The 19,154-nt window shown below is 50.0% G+C and overlaps 1 protein-coding gene across 1 annotated transcript; it reads left to right on the top strand.

The window, feature by feature from the left end:
- The first annotated feature begins 10,528 nt into the window (after positions 1–10,528).
- LOC126036839 (olfactory receptor 14J1-like) lies at positions 10,529–11,455 on the top strand. Its single transcript, XM_049797055.1, has one exon. The coding sequence runs from the start codon at positions 10,532–10,534 to the stop codon at positions 11,453–11,455; it is 924 nt and encodes a 307-aa protein (XP_049653012.1). The 5' UTR covers positions 10,529–10,531.
- Positions 11,456–19,154: the final 7,699 nt, after the last annotated feature.

Genomic DNA, 19,154 nt, shown 5'->3' with positions numbered 1-19,154 from the left:
CTTCTCCCACAAGATTGACACTTCAACAAAACCCAAGCCAGATGCCCATTATTATATAGTCCAGTTGCAAGCCCACATACAAAGCAAGGAATCACCCCTATTAATAGGTAAAGACATTCACACATTAACAAACATACATACACCTATAAATTTCAACATATCATTTCCACACAGCCACATAAAATCTTTAACATAAATTTCCAAACATTCACATCATACAATCATTGCTCCAGTTGACAACCTTCAGCAGCTGCAAAAATGTACCAAGCGCAATTGCGAGGGGGTCCACTTACCCCAAAAATGCACCAGGCGCAATTGTGAGAGGGTGCGCTTACCCTTCTCCTGCCTCTTATATACCAGTCACTGACAGGTCTGTCCTGGCTCCCGATACTGGGATACAGTGGTCACCCCGGATTTGCTCGATCTACCCCCCAGATAACTAGTGGCCGCTCTATCGGTCAGCAAATTCCCCCTTGTTCCCATACAGGGTACCCTCCTCCCATACAGGGACTACGCTGCACGCCAGACATCTCTGCACAACTTACCAGCTGCCCCGGCCCATACTTTTTACAGGCTCCCTCTGTGACCATTTGGTCCACGGCTTCAGGAGGTTGTTGTCTGCTCCCGCAGTGAGCAGCTAGCAGCGGAGGATCCCCTGAGGAAAGTGCTCAGGGCACGCCCAGGGTGTCCGCTCTGCAGTCGGTCCTGCAGCTGAGCAGAGCGTCCCCTGGCTGGCTCACCAAAACTGACATGCGGAAAACAGACTCCACAATCAGCGAGATTGTCAAGTAGATATGTTCATTCAGCGCTGGGCAGCACGGGGGGTAGTACCACCAAAGTCGTGCGCGCCTGACTCGGCAGTTTGCTTTAAATTTATACAATCAAGTGTTACATATACATAGAGTTTCACAAAACGCCTATACATAGGCATGACCTATCCCCGCTTCATATTAAAATTAGTTCCAAGGAGTCATTTCCCTAAGTTCCTTCCAACTGCGCCTGCGCAGTGCCTCTTTGTGGTGGTCGTCAGGGGTTGTGAAGATGAAGGCTGTGTGTCTTCTTCACAGTGAACTCTTAACCTTCTGTCCCTGTGCAGACTCAGTCACTCCTTGGCATTTATGCAAATCACAAGGCCGGTCTTGGCTGGTTCTTGGGGTCGACTTCTGCTTCTTATCAGGGACTGTCTCTTGTCCCAGCCAGCCTCAACAATGCAAACATTAAACATCACTTCTCATCCCCTTGGGCCATGTCTACCTCTATTGAAATTTCTTTAACTTCATTACAAGCTACATAATTATTAAACAGTTCCTTTCTACATCCATATAGCTACTATATCTACTAAGGTTCCTTTGGCTCCCCATCTCAGTACGGAGAGAGGGCAAGGGAGGTGGGAGGTCTTGGAGGGAGCCGGGCTGAGCTGGAAGGTTCCTGGGAGGGAAAAACATCTGTGTAAAGCTTGTACTGCATAACCATGCAGGGTGAGGCCTCGCATCACGGGGTTTGTGGTGCAGAGACAGGGCTTTTGGATGGGGGCTGAGACATGCAGGGGCAGGAAAGAGGAGGCCTGTCTGTGCCCTTGGTGTCATGGATGGACCGGGAAGGTGGCCCAGGGCCTTTGTTACCCTCCCAGCCTCTCTCACCAGCCATTTCTAGCACTGGCTGTTCACCCAGTTTATGCTAAGTCTGGCTGTGAGGCCATCTCCATCCTCCGGCTGGGCTCAGTGCCTGCAACAGGGAAAATGGGCAGCTCTGCCCAGCTTCTTCTGAAGAGTGAGTGGAGCCCCGAGCAGCAGTGAGTGGCCATGTGCACGCCTGGGAGAGAGACTCAGGGCATGTCGGTGAGAAACAAGGTAATGGCTGATGGCTTTAGCAAATCCTTACAACCACGTCTGATCCCAGAAATGGAAAGCAGTTGATCTGTGTGAGTGGAGGAGGAGGAGGAGGTTTGTCCTGGGAAGACAGCAGGAAGAAATTCCCCTCTTGTGCACATCAAGGATAATGGAGTTGTTTCCATCCTGTGTGCATGCTTCTGCCTGGCAGATAGGGAATGCCTGCTGCTAGGGGTGGCTGTGCTCAGTCATGCCTCATGAGCTGACCTTGCTCTCTTCCCCTCCTTCAGTCCCCAGACTTGGATGGACCACAAGAAACATCCATGATCCTGGAAAAGGCAGAACCCTCTTGCCGTGCCATAAGTGCAGGGGAGGCGGGAAGTCTGGATTTCTGAGACACATGGCAGTGCAGGGAGAGAGCGGTGTGTGCATAGCAGTGAGTGTGGTAGAGGCAGGGAGAGGACCTGAAGTAGTGATTTTGAGGCAGCAGAAGGAGGAGGACGTGCATTTCATTGCTGGGATACAGAGCTAAGTACAGGAGCAAGGCAAGTCAGGGAGTGGGATGCTTTGGGTGAGAGAGGAGCATTAGCAGGGTTTTGGAAGAAGTCAGGCAGGTTGTGGGGAACTCCCAGGTATTGTCAAATCCTCAGGTAACCACAGCTTTGGGTTTGATGGGACAGACAGTGAGGAGCAAATAGCACGTAAAAGTCACTTATTCGCTGGCTTAGGAGGCAGACAAGGATGCTTACAAAGAATTACCAAGGTAATTTATTCTCTCATTTTAGCTGTGCATACAGCGGTGCCCCAGCCTAATGCATGGACGACCTTAATACAGAGGAAAGCAGGGTTTACATCTGTTCCAATACAGTTGTAGAGACCAATCTAATTATTCATGTTAACGGATGGGCTAATCACTTACTAGTGATTGAATAATCGGTATGTACTTGTCCCACACGGGATCAGTACATGCTTGACCTGTGCAGGTGATGCAGAGGTATGGTCAGTGGTGTGTTAATCATCATTGTACTAAACTGATGGCCGCTGCAGGTGGGGGATGTTTATCCTGGATTCTGGTCGATTATAGTTCATGCCTGCTTCATGGCTACATACCTGTTTTTTTGAAAGGTAAATCTTCCATGCTTTTATTGCCATTATGGGGTGCTCTCAGTCATGAAGAGCTGGCTTAGGTTGGGTCTTCAGGTCACACTGACCTTGAGGTAAAAGCTCGTACTGTCAGATCGTGTTCATTCTCCTAAGCAAGTTGTACTGCAGCTAGCGTCTAGCCTTTCACAGGCATCAGTAAAGCTTGGGAGATCCCAAGGACAGGGTGAGGTGGGGAAACTGGGGGAGGAAGCTAAAGTGTGCAGGGAAACTGGCACAGGCATAGGACAGTGTAGGACTCTCTGTGGTGCAAACAGGGCCTTTGTGTGCTGCCCCCCTCATCCCCACCAACACAACTGAAGTCCTTGTCATCTCCACGGAGGCTGCTGTCTCTTCCACTGAAGCCCATGTGAGGACACTGGTTCCTTACAGCCCCAGGCCCTTGTTCCCTCCTCACCGACACCCAAAAGACCCTGGGAGGTGTCCTACTGCTGTCCTTCACTAGGCATCACACCCCTCCACATAAAACTGCTCCGAGGAAGAGATGTAAGCATCCATGAAGGAAAGGATCTCACTTCCCAGGGGGATGGGGCTCAGGGCTTGGCCATCCTGCTTGGAGAAACACATTTAGGGCTTTCACAGCCACCTCCACAATTGATCTTCCACCTGTAACCAGTGCCTCTGACTTCCTGTTTCACCAGCCCCCAGGGACAGATTCCTTCTCTGGTCATTCCCTCCACGATCTCTTCAGGGATGTACCTCAGTGGAGCCCACTAACACCCTCCGAAACTTGCAAGTTTGTTCAATCTTTCAGGATCTGCAGTTCAGGAACTTGGCACCAGAGGGCTCATGAACATGAAAACTCCCTAACGAGCCAAGGCTCTGTGCATTATTTTCCGTTAGGTCTTCATTTTTTACGTGGATAATTAAAGAGATTTCAGGACTGTAGTCAAAGTGGAAAGATTTCAATACTAAACAATAAGAAAGAATTCTTTTTTTCCCCCACTTTTCTTTATTTTTCTGCTCATGCACTATGTGATATCAGAAATCCTCAATTCATATTGATCCTCCTAATGGAGTTTGAATGATTGCAAAAAGCAAGACCCTTTATGTCTGAACAATCTATGGTTATTCTTCATCCCTACACCCAGCCCCACCTTTTCTCTCAAACATCTGGCACTTACAGCAGCCTTGTTCAAATCTGAGCTTTCTTCACCGAAGTCTGTAGCTGCATGTTTCAGCCCGTGGGCACCAACTCCCTCCCGCTTGGAGAACCAGTTGCACACAGGAATGCAGTGATGCAGTACACTCAGCGGCTGTATATTAAGTCCACGTTACCTCCTCTGAAGTCCACTTCCCACAACGGATAGCCTTAGATGAATGAAAAGCTCATTTTTTGTGTAAGCAGAGATCCCAGGACCCCCCAAAACACTCCCTGCCCTGCACTCTATCTGTCCATATCTGCTCTTTGCACACAGCAAGTCACACATTGAAGTCATGAGATACCCTGATTCACAGACGGGAAGAAAGAGACAAAGTGCATGAAATGTTCTCTTTTGAATACCCAAACGGGCACTAAGTCCAATATATCTGGGACACAGGAGCGTCTTCAAGCACACTCTGCAGTACCTAGACCCACGCATTTTTCATTCCCTGCAGGTTAAAGTACCTGTGGCTCCATTGTCAGTGAAGGCAGAAATGAGACTGTTACCCTCTAATGTTGGACACCTTGGGTGTCCATGATCCATAGACATACGGCATGATCGACCCTGTGTAAATTCATGCTGGCCATGCCCAGTTGCCTTCCTCTTCATCTTCCCAGAATTATCATCCAGGAGGACATTCTCAGGGACAAACTGCTCTCCAATATGAGGTCAAACAGCCTTCTGTTCCCCTGGTCATCCTCTGGCCTGTGTTGGAAGAGAGATGTCAACCTTTTTGGAAGTCATCAGGGACTTGTCCAGATCTCCAGGATCTGTCAAAAGTGATGTCGAGTGAGCCTTGCTACAAAATTGGCTTCCTGCCTCCCCAGCCTTGGATGATTCCCCTCTGCTCCCAGGGGCTGTTCAAGGCCGAGGTTGCTCAAGTAACCTCTGACTTGATCCCCACTCACTGCTGGTTGTTTTCCTCCAGGGTCCTGCCGCCAGTCACAAAGGCCTGGCAGAAGTCACAGCCAAAGAAGTCATTCAGTTCCTCAGCCTTACCTGCTCCTACACATAGAAAGTTCAGCAGCAGGCCCACATGATCCCTGTCTAGTCTTTTACTGTTAATGAACTAGCATCAGCTCATCTTGCTGCCTCTATCTTCCAATGCATCTCTCAAGACAGTGGGCCTTTTGGCTTTGGCATTGTCCCTACATCCTGGGACAAGGTTTCGACATTCTGTCGGCAGCTTTCCCTGCCATCACCTCCTGCCTGCTGCCTTTTTGCCCTGGAGTTCAGTCAGTTCACACAAGCAGCCTCCAGAGATGGTTGCTTCTCTTCAAGGGTATTTGGGGAGATCCTTCTTGTGCTTGGAAGAGGCTGTCCTGTAAGGCCTATCGTATTTCCCATGCTTCCTTCACCCATGTGAGCTGCTTCCCATGGCACCCGTGGTCTCAGTCTCCTGAGTGTGTCCAAGTCTTCTCCTCTGGACTCCCAGGTCTGTGCCCTGCTGCTGGCCTTACTCACTGCCCTTTGGTGTCTCATCCTCCACTAATTCATGACCATGAAAGCCAAGACTCACACTGAATATCATCACATCCCTAACCAGCTGTGTCTTCTTGGCCAGGATCAGGTCTAGGTGAGAATCACCCTTGGTGGCCTACCTGGCAGCTGCCTGAAGAAGTTGTCCCAATAGCCAACTTCAGGCTGTTGGCACCCTGTTGCTTTGCTATGCCAGGGAATGCCAGGGCACTTGAAGTTGTTCAACACAGGAACCTGTTTGTGAACCTGGAGACTTCCTGGGGTTGCTGACAAAAGACCTTTTCTGTTTCCTCTTGCTGAGCAAGCAGTCTGTAAATGCAAACACGAGGTCACTCCTGCTGACTCCTGCTCTGATCCTAAATGACAAAAGCTAGTCCAACCTGTTCTCTGTCACAGAGAGGACCCCCACAAATCCAAGCTTCCCCTTCATACAGGGGGCATAGTCCTAGTCCACCCTGCTGCTCCCTGAGCAGGGCCTGTATCCCTCCATTGCAGCACCACAGCTCAGCGTGCTGTCCTACCAAGTCTCGTTTAATCCAAAACCATCACAGTTTTGTGGCAAGCCATAGATCTCCAGCTGCTCCTGGCAGTGCACATTTGGGCCATGGCATCTCATCTGTGGCAGCGTACTGGACCACAGACTTCTCACAGGGAAACCTGAACACTGGTCCTGACCAGAAAAATATTGAACATCGAGTTCTTAGGGATGACTGCTCCCTGGTGCACATACAGACCAGCCATCAAACTTGTGTTATGGTGCACAGATCCCTTGGCCACAGGACAACCTCAGCAGCATATTATCACACAACAGCCAGCAGGCAGGTCCCACTCTGTACTGGACATCATGCCTCCTGCGTGGCCTTGCCTGTATCTAACATTCTCATAAAAACATGATTTCTGTTTGACTGTTGAGATGATGAGTAGAGTTGTTCCTTGTAAGAAATCTTATAGAAGCTTGAATGACCAAAACAGGAGACTGTCTTCTATGGATGGGGTCTGCATTGTTTGCTGCATTCAGGTAGAAGGCCTGTTCAATGCTACACTACCCGGGGTTCCCACCATCTAAAGGGGCCTGAGATTATCTGCATGGTTCTCTCCTTATAGTGTTAACGATTTTTAAAATGTTTAAATAATTTTAAAAGGTAGCTCACCGTGTCTGTGTTCCTTTCTTACTTGGGTTATAACAGACCAGCACCTCCTTGAGAAAAAAACACTCTCAGCACCCTTGGATGCAGCCCCTATAGTTCCCATGGACTGGTAAGGGTGTAGTTTGCTTGAATAAACCCGCGCTTGATCCCCATCCACTGCTGGTTGTTCTTCTCCAGAGTCCTGCCTCACAGCTCAAAGGCCTGGGAGATCTTGCTGGTATTAATGGAGGCTGTGACGTAGAGTACCTCAGATCTATCTAGAGCTACTCTTCCTCATGTCAGCAGTGGTCCTACCTTATCTCTTTTTCTTCTGCAACCGTTCCCGAAGTATCAAAAGTTCATCCTGGTGCCCTTGAAATCCTTTTTGAGCTTCCACTAAGTTTTGATATGGACCATTGCTGTGCTTGGAGGATGATGTCCTTGAAGACAAGATGTATCCAGGCACACTCTGAAAATTCTTGGTCTTTTCATTGATTGGGTCATCAAAGGAGTGAGTAAAAACCCCTGTCTGACATACTTCCTGTTCGTGCAATGCCTGCAGCTCTTCGGTGAAGAAGGAACAGACCTTGCCTCTCTGATGATTGATGCCTCTGACTGATGGCTTTAGTGTATGGCAAACAGGCACCAAATCGTACTCTCTGTGATTCCATCTGGGATGTCTAGGATGTACCCACCCTGAATGGGAATTGCTTTCTTGTAGGTCCTGTGAGTTCTCTGCCAGCCTTGGCATCTCGCGTAGCTCTGTGGCCCTGGATTTGGACATTAAATAGAGGACCTGCCCTGAATTCTTTTAGGCAATGTGATGACAAACCTGGGACACATGTCAGTACAGTGAGTGGAGGTATAGTAAATTCAGCTGATGGAAGAGAGAGAGACCCAGCTCTCACTATGGTGCATGACTGCAATCGTTCATACAAATACATGTATCAAGTGCCATGAAGATAAGTAGTAGGAAGAGATTCTTTTGGCCTTTATTTGGGCATAAGCTGTCCTGTCACTTGGCCAAAGGAATTTCCCACCAGCGTCATACATGATTCCCAAGATGTTGACCTGTGTATATGAACTTCTGCATTACAGTTTGCTGTTACCTACATGTATCTTGGACCACCTCTGGCAGTGCAAATGTCACCAGGGTTTTGCCTCTGAACACCTGACTCCTGCCTTTGCTCTCTACTAATTCAGATGGGATCTGAGACAAGGAGCTCCCATGCAGGTGTCTATTTTGCTCACACCTGAACTGAGGCAAAAGGAATCCCACCTCCTGTGGCTTTGTGGTGTGCATGGGAGGGAGCTGAGCCTCCTTCAACTACAATCTGTAGTAACACAGGATGAAATGCCAACATTGACCCCTAGATCCCTTCCCTCAGCAGGGGTAAAGGAGATCACTCCCTGCCTCTCTCTGGGTGTCCTGTCTAACAATAACACTAAAAACTGTGGAATATAGATGTAACTTTGAGAGGAGAATTTTATTTCCGGAAAGAAGTGTCTCTCCCTACCTGAGGGAGGCAACACCAGTGTTTGCTTCAGCCTGTTTCCCAGCAGGTTCCCCTGGAGCCCCAGGGACACCAGGAGGGAGACCAGAGGGGGCAGAGAAAGTGCTGCCTTGGGCTGGTCCTCTGCTGCTGAGCTGGGCTGGGCTCCTGGGCTGGAGGGGGTTCATGGCAAGCAGGCAGCACTGCCGAGAGACAGCTCTGCCCAGGAGCAGCTGCTCTGCAAAGCGCAGCAGGGCTGAGGGCACTGCCTGCAGGCACCGAGGGGAGAGAAGTGAGGCAGAGAGAGATGCTAAAGGCAGCCTGGGGGGGGAGGACAGAGAAGACCTGACTTGCAGAAAAATCTTCACAGCCCTTAACAGGGTAAGTGCTTGCTGCAGGGCAATGCAGCTGTCGTTCCTGGAATGACCTCCTTAAGCTAGCACATCCCACAGTCCATGGGATCTGTTAGGAGGACTCTGACAGTTTGTGCAGTGTAGAGAAAAAGGACACTCTTTGGAGCACAGCTTCCCTGCTGCACCCTCAGAGGGACAGGGCATGTCAGCTGCCTTCACCCGGGGATGGCTGCAGAGTGTGAAGGTGGGTGTGCAGCCAGGGGTGCCCAGGGCTGTCCTTCTGAGCAGGGTCCCTGCACCCCTGGAGGCTGTGTGCTGGGGCAGGGACTCTGCCGCTGGTCAGGGTAAGTACTCAGCCTGCCTGGGGAACTCGAACAGCGGAGTGGGGAGAATCTGTGGGTGGAAGAAGCATCTTGCAGCAGGGCAGGGTCCTTTTGCTGACAAGAGGGTGCTGTGTGGATCAGGGCTGCTCACAGCTCCAGATCATCCCCAGGAGATTTCCAAGGGCACTTTTCAAGGGGAAGGTCAAAGCAAGGATTGCTATAAAGTTAAGGAGCTTTCCTGAGCCTGTGTTTTCAGTTTCCTACTCCTGAGAAATATTCAGGAGAGATCGAGAAACTGTTGTCATGCTTGAACAGCTCACTGACACTCCTGAGCTGTAAGTCTGAGGGGTCAGTAAGTCTGATAGGAGCCTCCTGAATTAGGGCACAGGGACTGAGAACAACTGCCTGGCTGTGTTGGTGCCTGGGAGGTTGCACGTACAGCTGGGTAAGGGTAACTCTTTCCTGACTGCCCAGCTGCCTCTTGCATCTCTGAGCCAGTCAGTCACTGCATTTCTTTGTTGATTCTCCACTAGTGTGTTATTGCTATAGTTATCTTGTTCTGGCTGTCTGTTTCTCTTGGCTGGGAGTTTCAGCTGCAGAGTCACACACTGATCTTGTGGGTCCTCCCATGCAGCTGTGTCCATGGGAACAAGGTTACAGGTGTCCAAGCTTCCCTCCAAGCTGTGGGGCTGTGGGCAATGCAGCCTGTGTCACTCCCTAGGAAATGAACTGACTCTCCCTTCCTGAGTTACCATCATCAGGACACTTGGCTATTTTCTTGGGGTGGCCTTCATAGTTGTGAGCTGCCCTCCAGGATGCCGATGTGTCCCATAGCGTCTTGGTGTTTCTGAATGCCGCATTGAGAAGCACAGACACACTATGGTTGTGGAAATGCTGCTGGGTTTGTTAAATGAACCATGTGTGTCCTTGGCAAGAGGTGGGGTGCGGAGTCCTTGAGAAAGAGGGAGCCACTTGTTGTTGGACAGTAGGTATCACTGATTTCAGTAGTGCCCAGAGTCTTTTCAGGTTAACACAGGGTGTGAATTCACTCCAACTCAGTAATGTGAGAGCTCAGGGTAGCAGGCAACAAGACAGAGTGACAGAAAAGCTCTCCTCACTCTGCACTAAGCTGCAGGCAGTACTCTTTCCTCGCAGGACACACTTTGTTTTCTCTGAGTGAAGCAGAAATGATGAGGTTTTCTGAAATCCAAGAATATTACGAGGTGTGATGGGGGAGAGCTGTAAAAACTCCCCTCTCTCTCAAACAATGCTTTAGTTGTGTTTTCCTAGCCCTGGGAGTGCAGATGTAGACAAGCACTTTTACTTTAGGAGCAGATTCATCTCACCAATTCAAACACCAGGACTGACTGACACCATTCCCAGAACCCACTGCTGCAGAGCAGGTCTGATTCCTTGGCACCCATTAGGCAGTCCTACTCCTCACAGCACACTCAGCCAGCAACAGAGCTCCATCCACAGAGCTGAACAGAGATCTCATTGAAATGGAAAAAAGGCAGTGAATGTATTATGAGAAATGGCTTTGATTTTGGTCAGAGAATAATGCCCTAACTTGTCTCTGCCCTTGCCTCCTTGTTCAGTGCTCCACACCCAGAGGCAGGAGATGTCCAATGGCAGCTCCACCACCCAGTTCCTCCTCCTGGCATTTGCAGACACACGGGAGCTGCAGCTCTTGCACTTCTGGCTCTTCCTGGGTATCTACCTGGCTGCCCTCCTGGCCAACGGCCTCATCATCACCACAGTAGCCTGTGACCACCGCCTCCACACACCCATGAACTTCTTCCTCCTCAACCTCTCCCTCCTTGACTTGGGCTCCATCTCCACCACTGTCCCCAAAGCCATGGCCAACTCCCTCTGGGACACCAGGGCCATCTCCTATGCAGGATGCGCTGCACAGGTCTTTCTGTTCATCTTTTTGATCTCAGCAGAGTATTTTCTTCTCACTGTCATGGCCTATGACCGCTATGTTGCCATCTGCAAACCCCTGCACTACGGGACCCTCCTGGGCAGCAGAGCTTGTGTCCACATGGCAGCAGCTGCCTGGGGCAGTGGGTTTCTCGCTGCTGTGCTGCACACTGCCAATACATTTTCAGTACCCCTCTGCCAAGGCAATGCTGTGGACCAGTTCTTCTGCGAAATCCCCCAGATCCTCAAGCTTGCCTGCTCAGATGCCTACCTCAGGGAAGCTGGGGTACTTGTAGTTGCTGTCTGTTTTGGATTTGGGTGTTTTGTTTTCATTTTGCTGTCCTATGTGCAGATCTTCAGGGCGGTACTGAGGATCCCCTCTGAGCAGGGACGGCACAAATCCTTTTCCACCTGCCTCCCTCACCTCGCCGTGGTCTCCTTGTTCGTAAGCACTGGCATGTTTGCCTACCTGAAGCCCCCCTCCATCTCCTCGCCATCCCTGGACCTGGCGGTAGCAGTTCTGTACTCAGTGGTGCCTCCAGCTGTGAACCCCCTCATCTACAGCATGAGAAACCATGAGATCAAGGATGCCCTGAGAAAACTAATCACTGGATGCTTTTGAGTAGGAATAAACTACTTGTCCTTTTCATAGGACTCATAAAATATCTCACTACAGGCCTAGTCTTTCTGGTGTTTCTTTTACAAAGATTTTGGTTTTAGTGGCTTCTTTAATTCTTCTGGGGGTTTTTTTTGGTTTGGTTTGGTTTGCTTTAGTTTACTTATCTGAATGCTTTCCACAAAGAAATGTCTCTCTTTTTACTGGTTTCTATTTCACAGCCTATCCAGCTTTTGTGTGACCTGTACACTGTGCAAATGAGGAGCCGTACCCTCTGTGAGTTTAAACAAAATAAATGGCCCTGCAGTGACTTGTTTTTCTGAGATCCTTCCTCCAAGACCTTCTCTGCAGCTCCAGGGAGCAGTGCCCATGTGCAGAGGGGAAGAAGAAAAGAGTCCCAGCACAGCAGCACTGCCTGGGAGCACCAGCGCTTGGTCTTTCCTGAGCTGCTCTCTTCCCACTTCCATGCTTTCCTTCTGAACCCTTTGGTTGGTGGAAGGCCTGAGTGCTCTTCAAGCATGGCTACAGTCCTGCTTTGTGGCAGGCCTGTGACCACAGGCAAGGACAAGCAGTGGCCACTTGTGTGACAGAGCTGGCCTCCACTGCAGCATTTCTATCATACAAGGGGATCTCCTCAGGCCTTGTGCCACAGATGCCCCCAGCCCTGGGACTCAGCTCTCTCCACTCCCGAGGAGCTGCTGTGCCCTTCAGAGGGTCTGCGGCTGTGATGTGAGTGCCCAGAGCTCTGCCGCACCCTGTGGTTGGCACTGCTGTGGGGCCAGCACAGATTGGGCTGTGGTGGGGAGAGGGCGGTGGAGGTAGAGAGAGGTCAAGAACAGTGGGAAGAGTTTAGGTTGAGCCTTTTTGCCTGGAAAGTGCCCAGGAGAGAACAATATAGGTGTATAGCTTGTAGTGTGTGAGCATGCATTGTGAGGACTGACACTGGGTTTTTCTGGTGCACAGGCAGGGCTTACTGAAAGCATGGAAGACATGCAGGTGTTTGGGAGAGGAGTCTGCTCTGTACACTTGGTGGTGTGGACAGACGGCAAATTTGGCTCAGGGTCTTTGTCACCCCAAGCATCTCTCATTAGCCATTTCCAGCTCTTGCTGGTCACTCCAGGTTTACGGGTGAGTTTTGCTGAGGCCATCTCTATCTTCCTGCTGATCCAACGGCTGGTTTGGGAGAACAGACAGACCTGCCCAGCTTCTCTCCTTCCCCAGACCCTGGTGGTCCCTGGAGCAGAGCTGTCTGCAAAACCCCATTTGGGACAATGCTGCAGCAGGGCATGGGTCGGCTGCTGGGGAAGCTGCAAAGTATGAAGATCATGGCAGAACTGTGATCTGAAAGCCATCATTGGGGTCACAATGGTGGGAAGGTCTACAACCCTGACTCTCCCCTATCCCGTGCTGTGCCTTCATAGTGGGACCGTGGGTCCATTTATGGGCAGTAGGGCTGGGCCAGCACTGGGACAGCATGCTGACAGGGGCCATGAAGCAGCTGCAGAAGGTGCCATCATGGACACTTGTTCTAAGAATTGTACACCAGAGGCTAATCACTGAGAACGCATAGCTATTTTTGTCATGTAAAAAGAAAATTAAAAACCTTTAGTTCATAATTCTAAATACAAAGGAGTTCCCTTTCAGCACTGTCCTCTTACTGCTAGTAGTGATAGTTCCACTAATTCCAAAAGGTTCTTGAGAGCTTCTATATTTTTCCTTGGCTCTAAAATTCAGGCTACTCAGACACGGAAAGTACTACCTCAAATCTCTGCAAACCAAATCTCTCCCACCTGCTCTCATCCACGTTCTTTTATCCCAGGACACTTGTAACCATCACATCAGCAGACGACCCAGCCTCCACTTCCTTATCTGGGTGACATCAGCGTACTCCCTCGCAAAGCCTTTCCTACAAAATTCATGTCTACCTGCTCATCCCACTTGTAATGCCTCACACTATGTACAGCTCAATCTTCCTTCTGCAGAGCTCCATGGGATGGACAGTTTTCCTGTTCCTTTCATGAGAAGAGGTGACAAACAGGAGAGACTCCTTGCCAGGAAACCAGAGGCTTGGGTGTTGCTCAGCTGCTTCTTACTGGCACTTCACTCAGATTCTGTTGTGGTGGCTTTGGTGCTGTTCTCTGGCTCCTCTTTCTGCAGAGAATATATTAAAAAGAGAATGATTTCATAAAAGATGGTCATAAAGGCCCTGTTGTAGACAACAACGTTTGCCGTGAGCTCTGGAGAAAGCCAGGAAGAGAGTTAATAAGCTCCAGGAATATGCAAGAATCTCAAGGCCTCTTCTGACGAGTGAGCAGGTCTGAGCAGCAGTCATGGGCGATGTGTAGGGCTCAGAGACAGGGTCAAGGGATGTCAGTGAGAAACAAGGAGGTGACTGATGGCTTTAGCAAATCCTGAAACTCTCTCTGAGGCCAGAAATGGAAAGCAGTGGATGTCTGTGGATGGGGAAGAGGAGGAGGTGTGTCCTGGGAAGATGTCAGGAAGGAAGACCCTTCTGCAAGTCAGGGATGAAAGAGATTATTCTATCATATGTGCATGCCTAGAAAATGGAGAATGCCCGCTGCTGAGGGTGGCTATCATGCCAAATGAGCTGACCTTGCTCTTTTCCTGCTTCACTTCCCAGACTTGGGTGGACCTCAGGAAACATCTATGAGTGTGGAGGATGCACAGACCTGGGGTGAAGATTCATCACTGCGGGGGAAGAAGGAAGGGTTTGTGAGACACGAGGTAGTGAGGGGAGAGAGCTGTGCATGTAAGAATTCAGGCGAGCCTGGGGCTAGAGGAGCACATCTTGGGTGCTAGAGGAACATAAACAAGGCTTTGAAAGAAGACAGATGGGTTTGGGGGAACTCAGAGACATTGTCTAACCCTCAGAAAACTGCAGCTTTATGTTTGAAGAACAGTGAGGACAGAGAGTTTTCAGTAAACCTTGGGATATCATGGGGTCAGAGTGAGTTGGGGAAGCAGGGAGGAGAGTTAAAATCTGCAGAGAAATATTCACTGACATAGGGCAGTATAGGACAGCCTGTGGTGGGGAAAGCCAAGGGCTTTGGTAGGGCTGGGACCCAGAACTGAGGTCCTTGTTCTCTTGGCTAGGGCTGTTGCCTTGTGGGCTGAGTGGTCTCCATGTATGTCAGCACTGCCATGATTGCCTATCTGAAGCCCCCATCCATCTGCTCCCCATCCCTGGATCTAGCGGTGGCAGTGCTGTGCTCGCTGGTGCCTCCAGTTGTGAACTCCCTCATCAATAGCAGGAGGAACAGGGAGCTCAAAAATGCCCTGAGGAAAGTGATTTCATGGACATTTTTCAATACCAGTAAACTTCCAGTCTTTTTCCACAAGTGACTCCCATACTAGGCCCATGCTTTGTTTCATTATTGTTGCTGTTATTGCTCTTTGGGGTTTCATGTTCGTAGACCAATACTTGGACTTCCCGTACTTCATGTGAAGCATGAACCTCCTCTGTCTCACCTGGAGGACCACAGAAAAATGTGTCTTTGTAACACTGGGTCCAAGCTGACTCCCTCACAGCATCTCTGTAATAAAAAGGGATCTTCCCTGTGCACTGCCTGATAGTAGGGGTGTTTTTCCAAGCCTCGTGTCAGGAACAGGCCCGAGATACTGCACTTCAAAAAGGCCTATTGATCCATGTTTTCAAGGGCAAAAAACTCATTGTCATCTTGTGACCTGCTAGAGGCGTGGACTTAGGACTCACCTGTTGGTGCCTGGTAACAGAGGAGATGGTGAACGGTCACTGAGATACAAGCCCAGCCCTTTCCCACATGTGACAGGGCAGAAGCCATCCTCCAGGAGGGGAATCTGTAGCTGCCTGGATATCCCAGGTGATCTCCATGGGCAGCGTGAGCCTGGCCTGTGACTGGAGCTCCACAAAGTGAGAGATTGCCCAGGTGGAATCACACAAAAGTGTTAATTCCAAGTATTCAGAGGGAAAGGAGGACTCTGCAATCACAGGACAGGCAGCGGGAACCCATCTGGCACAAGGGAAAGAGGCTGAAGAGATGCAAGAGCTGGCTGAGGAGCTCCAGGGCCAGGACTGTCATGCTGCCCTGGGTCGTGGGGGCTGGTGGGGACAGAGAAGGGGCAAATGCAGTCAGTGTTTGGGATCACCTATTGTATGAACAAAGAAGGGCCAGAGAGTGAGTGGCCATACAGCCCAACCCTGAGGAAGGACCTTTGCTGCATGGTCACCCCTGTCTTCCTCCAGGTCTCTAGGATACCCAGCTCTACTGCCATTATACATACAAAGGGAACCAGTTTCCTACCAACACTCATTACACATCAAGTCCCATAGCTCTTGCCACAGCGAGACTCTCAGCCAAGCCCATTCTCAGACACCTCCAGCTAGATCAGGTGCTTGTCTCGACAGATGTTGAAAATCTCCACTGACAGAGTTCTCACCACCTGGCCTGGGTCCTTCCTCCAGTGTTTGGCTCTGAGGGATTTTTCCAAACCCCTGCATTCTCAGCCTCTCCTTGTACACAATGTGCTCCGGGCCCCAACCATCCTTCTGGCCTCTGCAACTTTCTCTCCACTCTGTCAGGGTTTTCCTTGTGGTGGTGACCCCATACTGGACACAGCAGTCCTGAGGTGGTCATCCTGTAGTGGGTTAGCCTTGCGCAGTACCCTAACCCCCACCCAGCTGCCCAGTCACACCTCCAACTTACAAGGACGAAGGGAGAAAATAAGATGGAATAGCTCATGGGTCACCATGAAGACAGGGACATCACTTACTAATTACTGTCACAGGCAAAGAAGAGTTGACTTGGGGAAGATCAATTTAATTTATGCCATGTAAAAAAGGTTTGGATTGTGAGAAACCATGGCAAACTTATTCAAGTCCATTGCCCTCACACTTTCCCCCAGGCTCAAATTACTCCCTTGCTTCAAATTCTTCTAATCATCCCAGACCCAAGAGGAGCATGGGGGATGGTGAAGAGGGGGTTAACAGTCACAAAAGAACAACTCTTCCTCCTCACAGTTCTCCCCCTGTTCAAGCTTGGGTCTCCTCCACGGGATCCCACAATAGTTGTGGTCAAGGCTAAGTGGTGTTCATTTCTTTCTGTATTACCTTTCTCCTTTATACTCAGAGAATCACTGACATGTTGAGATTGGAAGGGACCTCTGGAGACCCTCCAGTTCAACCCCCTCAGCTGAGGAAGGCTCAGCTGGAGTATGTTGCTCAGCACTTTATCTAGGTGAGTATGGAATAACTTCATGGAGGGGGACTCCACAACCTCTCCGGGCAGCCTGTTCCAGTGTTTAACCACCCACACGGTCAAATAGTTTTTCCTTGGGTTCAGATGGAATTTTATACACATCAATAAGATCCTCCTCAGCCTTTTCTTCTCCAGGCTGAACAGTCCCACATCTCTCAGCCTTTTCTGCTAGGAAAGACGCTCAAGCCCCGTAAACCAGCTTTGTGGCCCTTTGCTGGACTTGCTTGAGTAGGTCAACAAGTACGATGCACTGGACAGCCCAGCGCTTGACACAGAATTCCAGCTGTGGCCTCAGCAGTGCTGAGTAGAGGGGAAGGATCACTTCCATCCATCTGCCAGCAATGCTTTTCCTAATGCAACCCAGGAGGCTGTTGGCCTTCACCATGAGGGTGCATTGCATGATCATGCTCAACAGCTTGGGTCCTCTGGGACCTCAAGGTCCTTCTCTGTGGAGCTGCTATCTCGGTGGTTGACTCCAGCATGATGTCCACAGTGTGGCTCTGTCCTCTCCGTGGGACTTGTCTTTCTTGAAGATGACCTTCACCTCTGTCACAAGTCCCACAGTGCTGCAGAGTTGCCTGGGACAGCAAACCCCTCTCCTGCCAGGGCTGCATAGCCCAGGTGTCTTTCTCTCTGGCCATGGGGACTGCAGATTTTGCTCTTTATGGGAACCTCATTCATCATGATGTTGCCACCTGCCATCTATTCTGTCATGTCTCTGCTGAGAAGCAAAGCCTTTCTAGACAAGGGCTCCCATCACATGGTAGAAGCTTTCCTTGTTACAAGTCTGCCCTTGGCCCTGGTGCCACATCTGAGGTGCTGCAGTCCTAATGGGCATCAATTCCTAACACCTTGGGCGTGGACAGGGAGAGCTCTGCATACCACGGCAGAGCTGTGAGATAAGTGGTATAACCTGAGGTGAGGAAGGATAGCTCCCATGGGTTAATTGGTGAATGGAGACACAACATGCTTTGGAGATACTGACAGAGGAGAAGTGGGGGATTCCTTGTGTGATGTCAGGGCAGGTCAGATATGTGTGGACATTCTATGCGGGACAGGCAACTGATTAGGTGGGAGCTTCCTTGTGGGTCAGCTTCTAAGTAGGCCATCCAGTCTGATGCTCACCTGGACCTGCAAGTCCCAGAAGAGGAAGAGCTGGTCAGGGATGTGAAGTCCATTGTCAGCTTTGGCCATAGTGACCATGAAATTTTGGTCCCCCAGATCCCCAGAGATGGGAAAAGAAGAGTAGCAGAGAGCAGACCCTGCACATCAGGGAATGAGAATTTGGCCTATTGAGGGCACTGGCAGGTGGGGTCTAAGATGGCAGTGTCAGGACCCTGAGCAGCATCACCTGCGGCCTCCACCCACACCTGTGTGCATGGGCCCAGGAGACAATTGAAGCCTTGGCCTGAGTTTCAGCCCCAGCTTGATCTATGCTGTAGGGCTACTGGTCTCCAGACACAACCATAGACACAGCCTTGCCTGTCCATGGACCTTGTTGATTCAGATTTGCAGGCTCACTTCCTATCTTGATTCTTTATGGGTTGCACAAGGGAAGGACTCTATGGCCCTCTAAGTGTCAGAACCGAGCTGATTCATGGAGGCCTAGGGCCTTTCTGCTTCCTTCCTTCCTTCCTTTCATCCCTTGGTCAGGTTTTGGGAGGAGAGGAAGGAAAAGCAGGGCTGGTTTCCAGGTGCCAATGATTGAACTGGGGGAGCATAGCCATTACATGTGAAAGGATCTAAAGGCTAGGCCAGTTCAAAACTGTTATCTTCTGCTGCTGTCTCAGAGGCCTTAAATCTTCAGAGGAACCTGGCAGCTCTGAGATCCCTCCATCTCCAAGTGACCTTGTACAGCCTGTGGCTCCCTGGGTTGCACTTCTGGCCTCTTTAGAAGATGGGTGCAACTTTGGTTTGTCCTCACTCTCAAGAGGCCCCTACCAATTCCATGACCCTTTACAGAGGACATTCCAAAGAAATATTAGTCCTCCCATGTAACTTTGTTACCACTATTCTGCCTGTTCTTCGGTGTATTTAGTTTCTTTAGTCTTTCATGTAGTTGCAGCTGTCGTGGCAAAATGAGCATCTGTGAAAGTCATCTTTTCAGATGCAGACTGCCTAGGCAAAGGCCCTTTCCATGATGCTCCACTTCTCTCCTTCCCTTGCTCTTTGGTCATTCAGATACCTCTCCCGCTATGCAGCTGCTTTGAGCTTCAGGGAGTTACAAGCTTGCCTGTCTACCAGTAGTCTAATAGTCTCTTTAGCCAATTCTTTAATTGTGTTTATATCTAACTTTTTCATCTCCAACACAAACATTTCTCATAAGATTAGCCCGTGTAGAAAGGCAGCCTCATTAGGGGCAGCTTGTACTTCCCAAGTTGTTGAGGAGTGCGACTTATTGTTTATGAAATTTCTTCATGATTTTCTTTGCTTTGCTTGCAAATAGGAAT

This window comes from Accipiter gentilis, unplaced genomic scaffold (assembly GCF_929443795.1).
Source record: "Accipiter gentilis unplaced genomic scaffold, bAccGen1.1, whole genome shotgun sequence".
Lineage (NCBI taxonomy): Eukaryota > Metazoa > Chordata > Aves > Accipitriformes > Accipitridae > Astur > Astur gentilis.
Note: the sequence above shows the minus strand (reverse complement) of the source record. Positions and strands in the feature narration are given on the sequence as shown.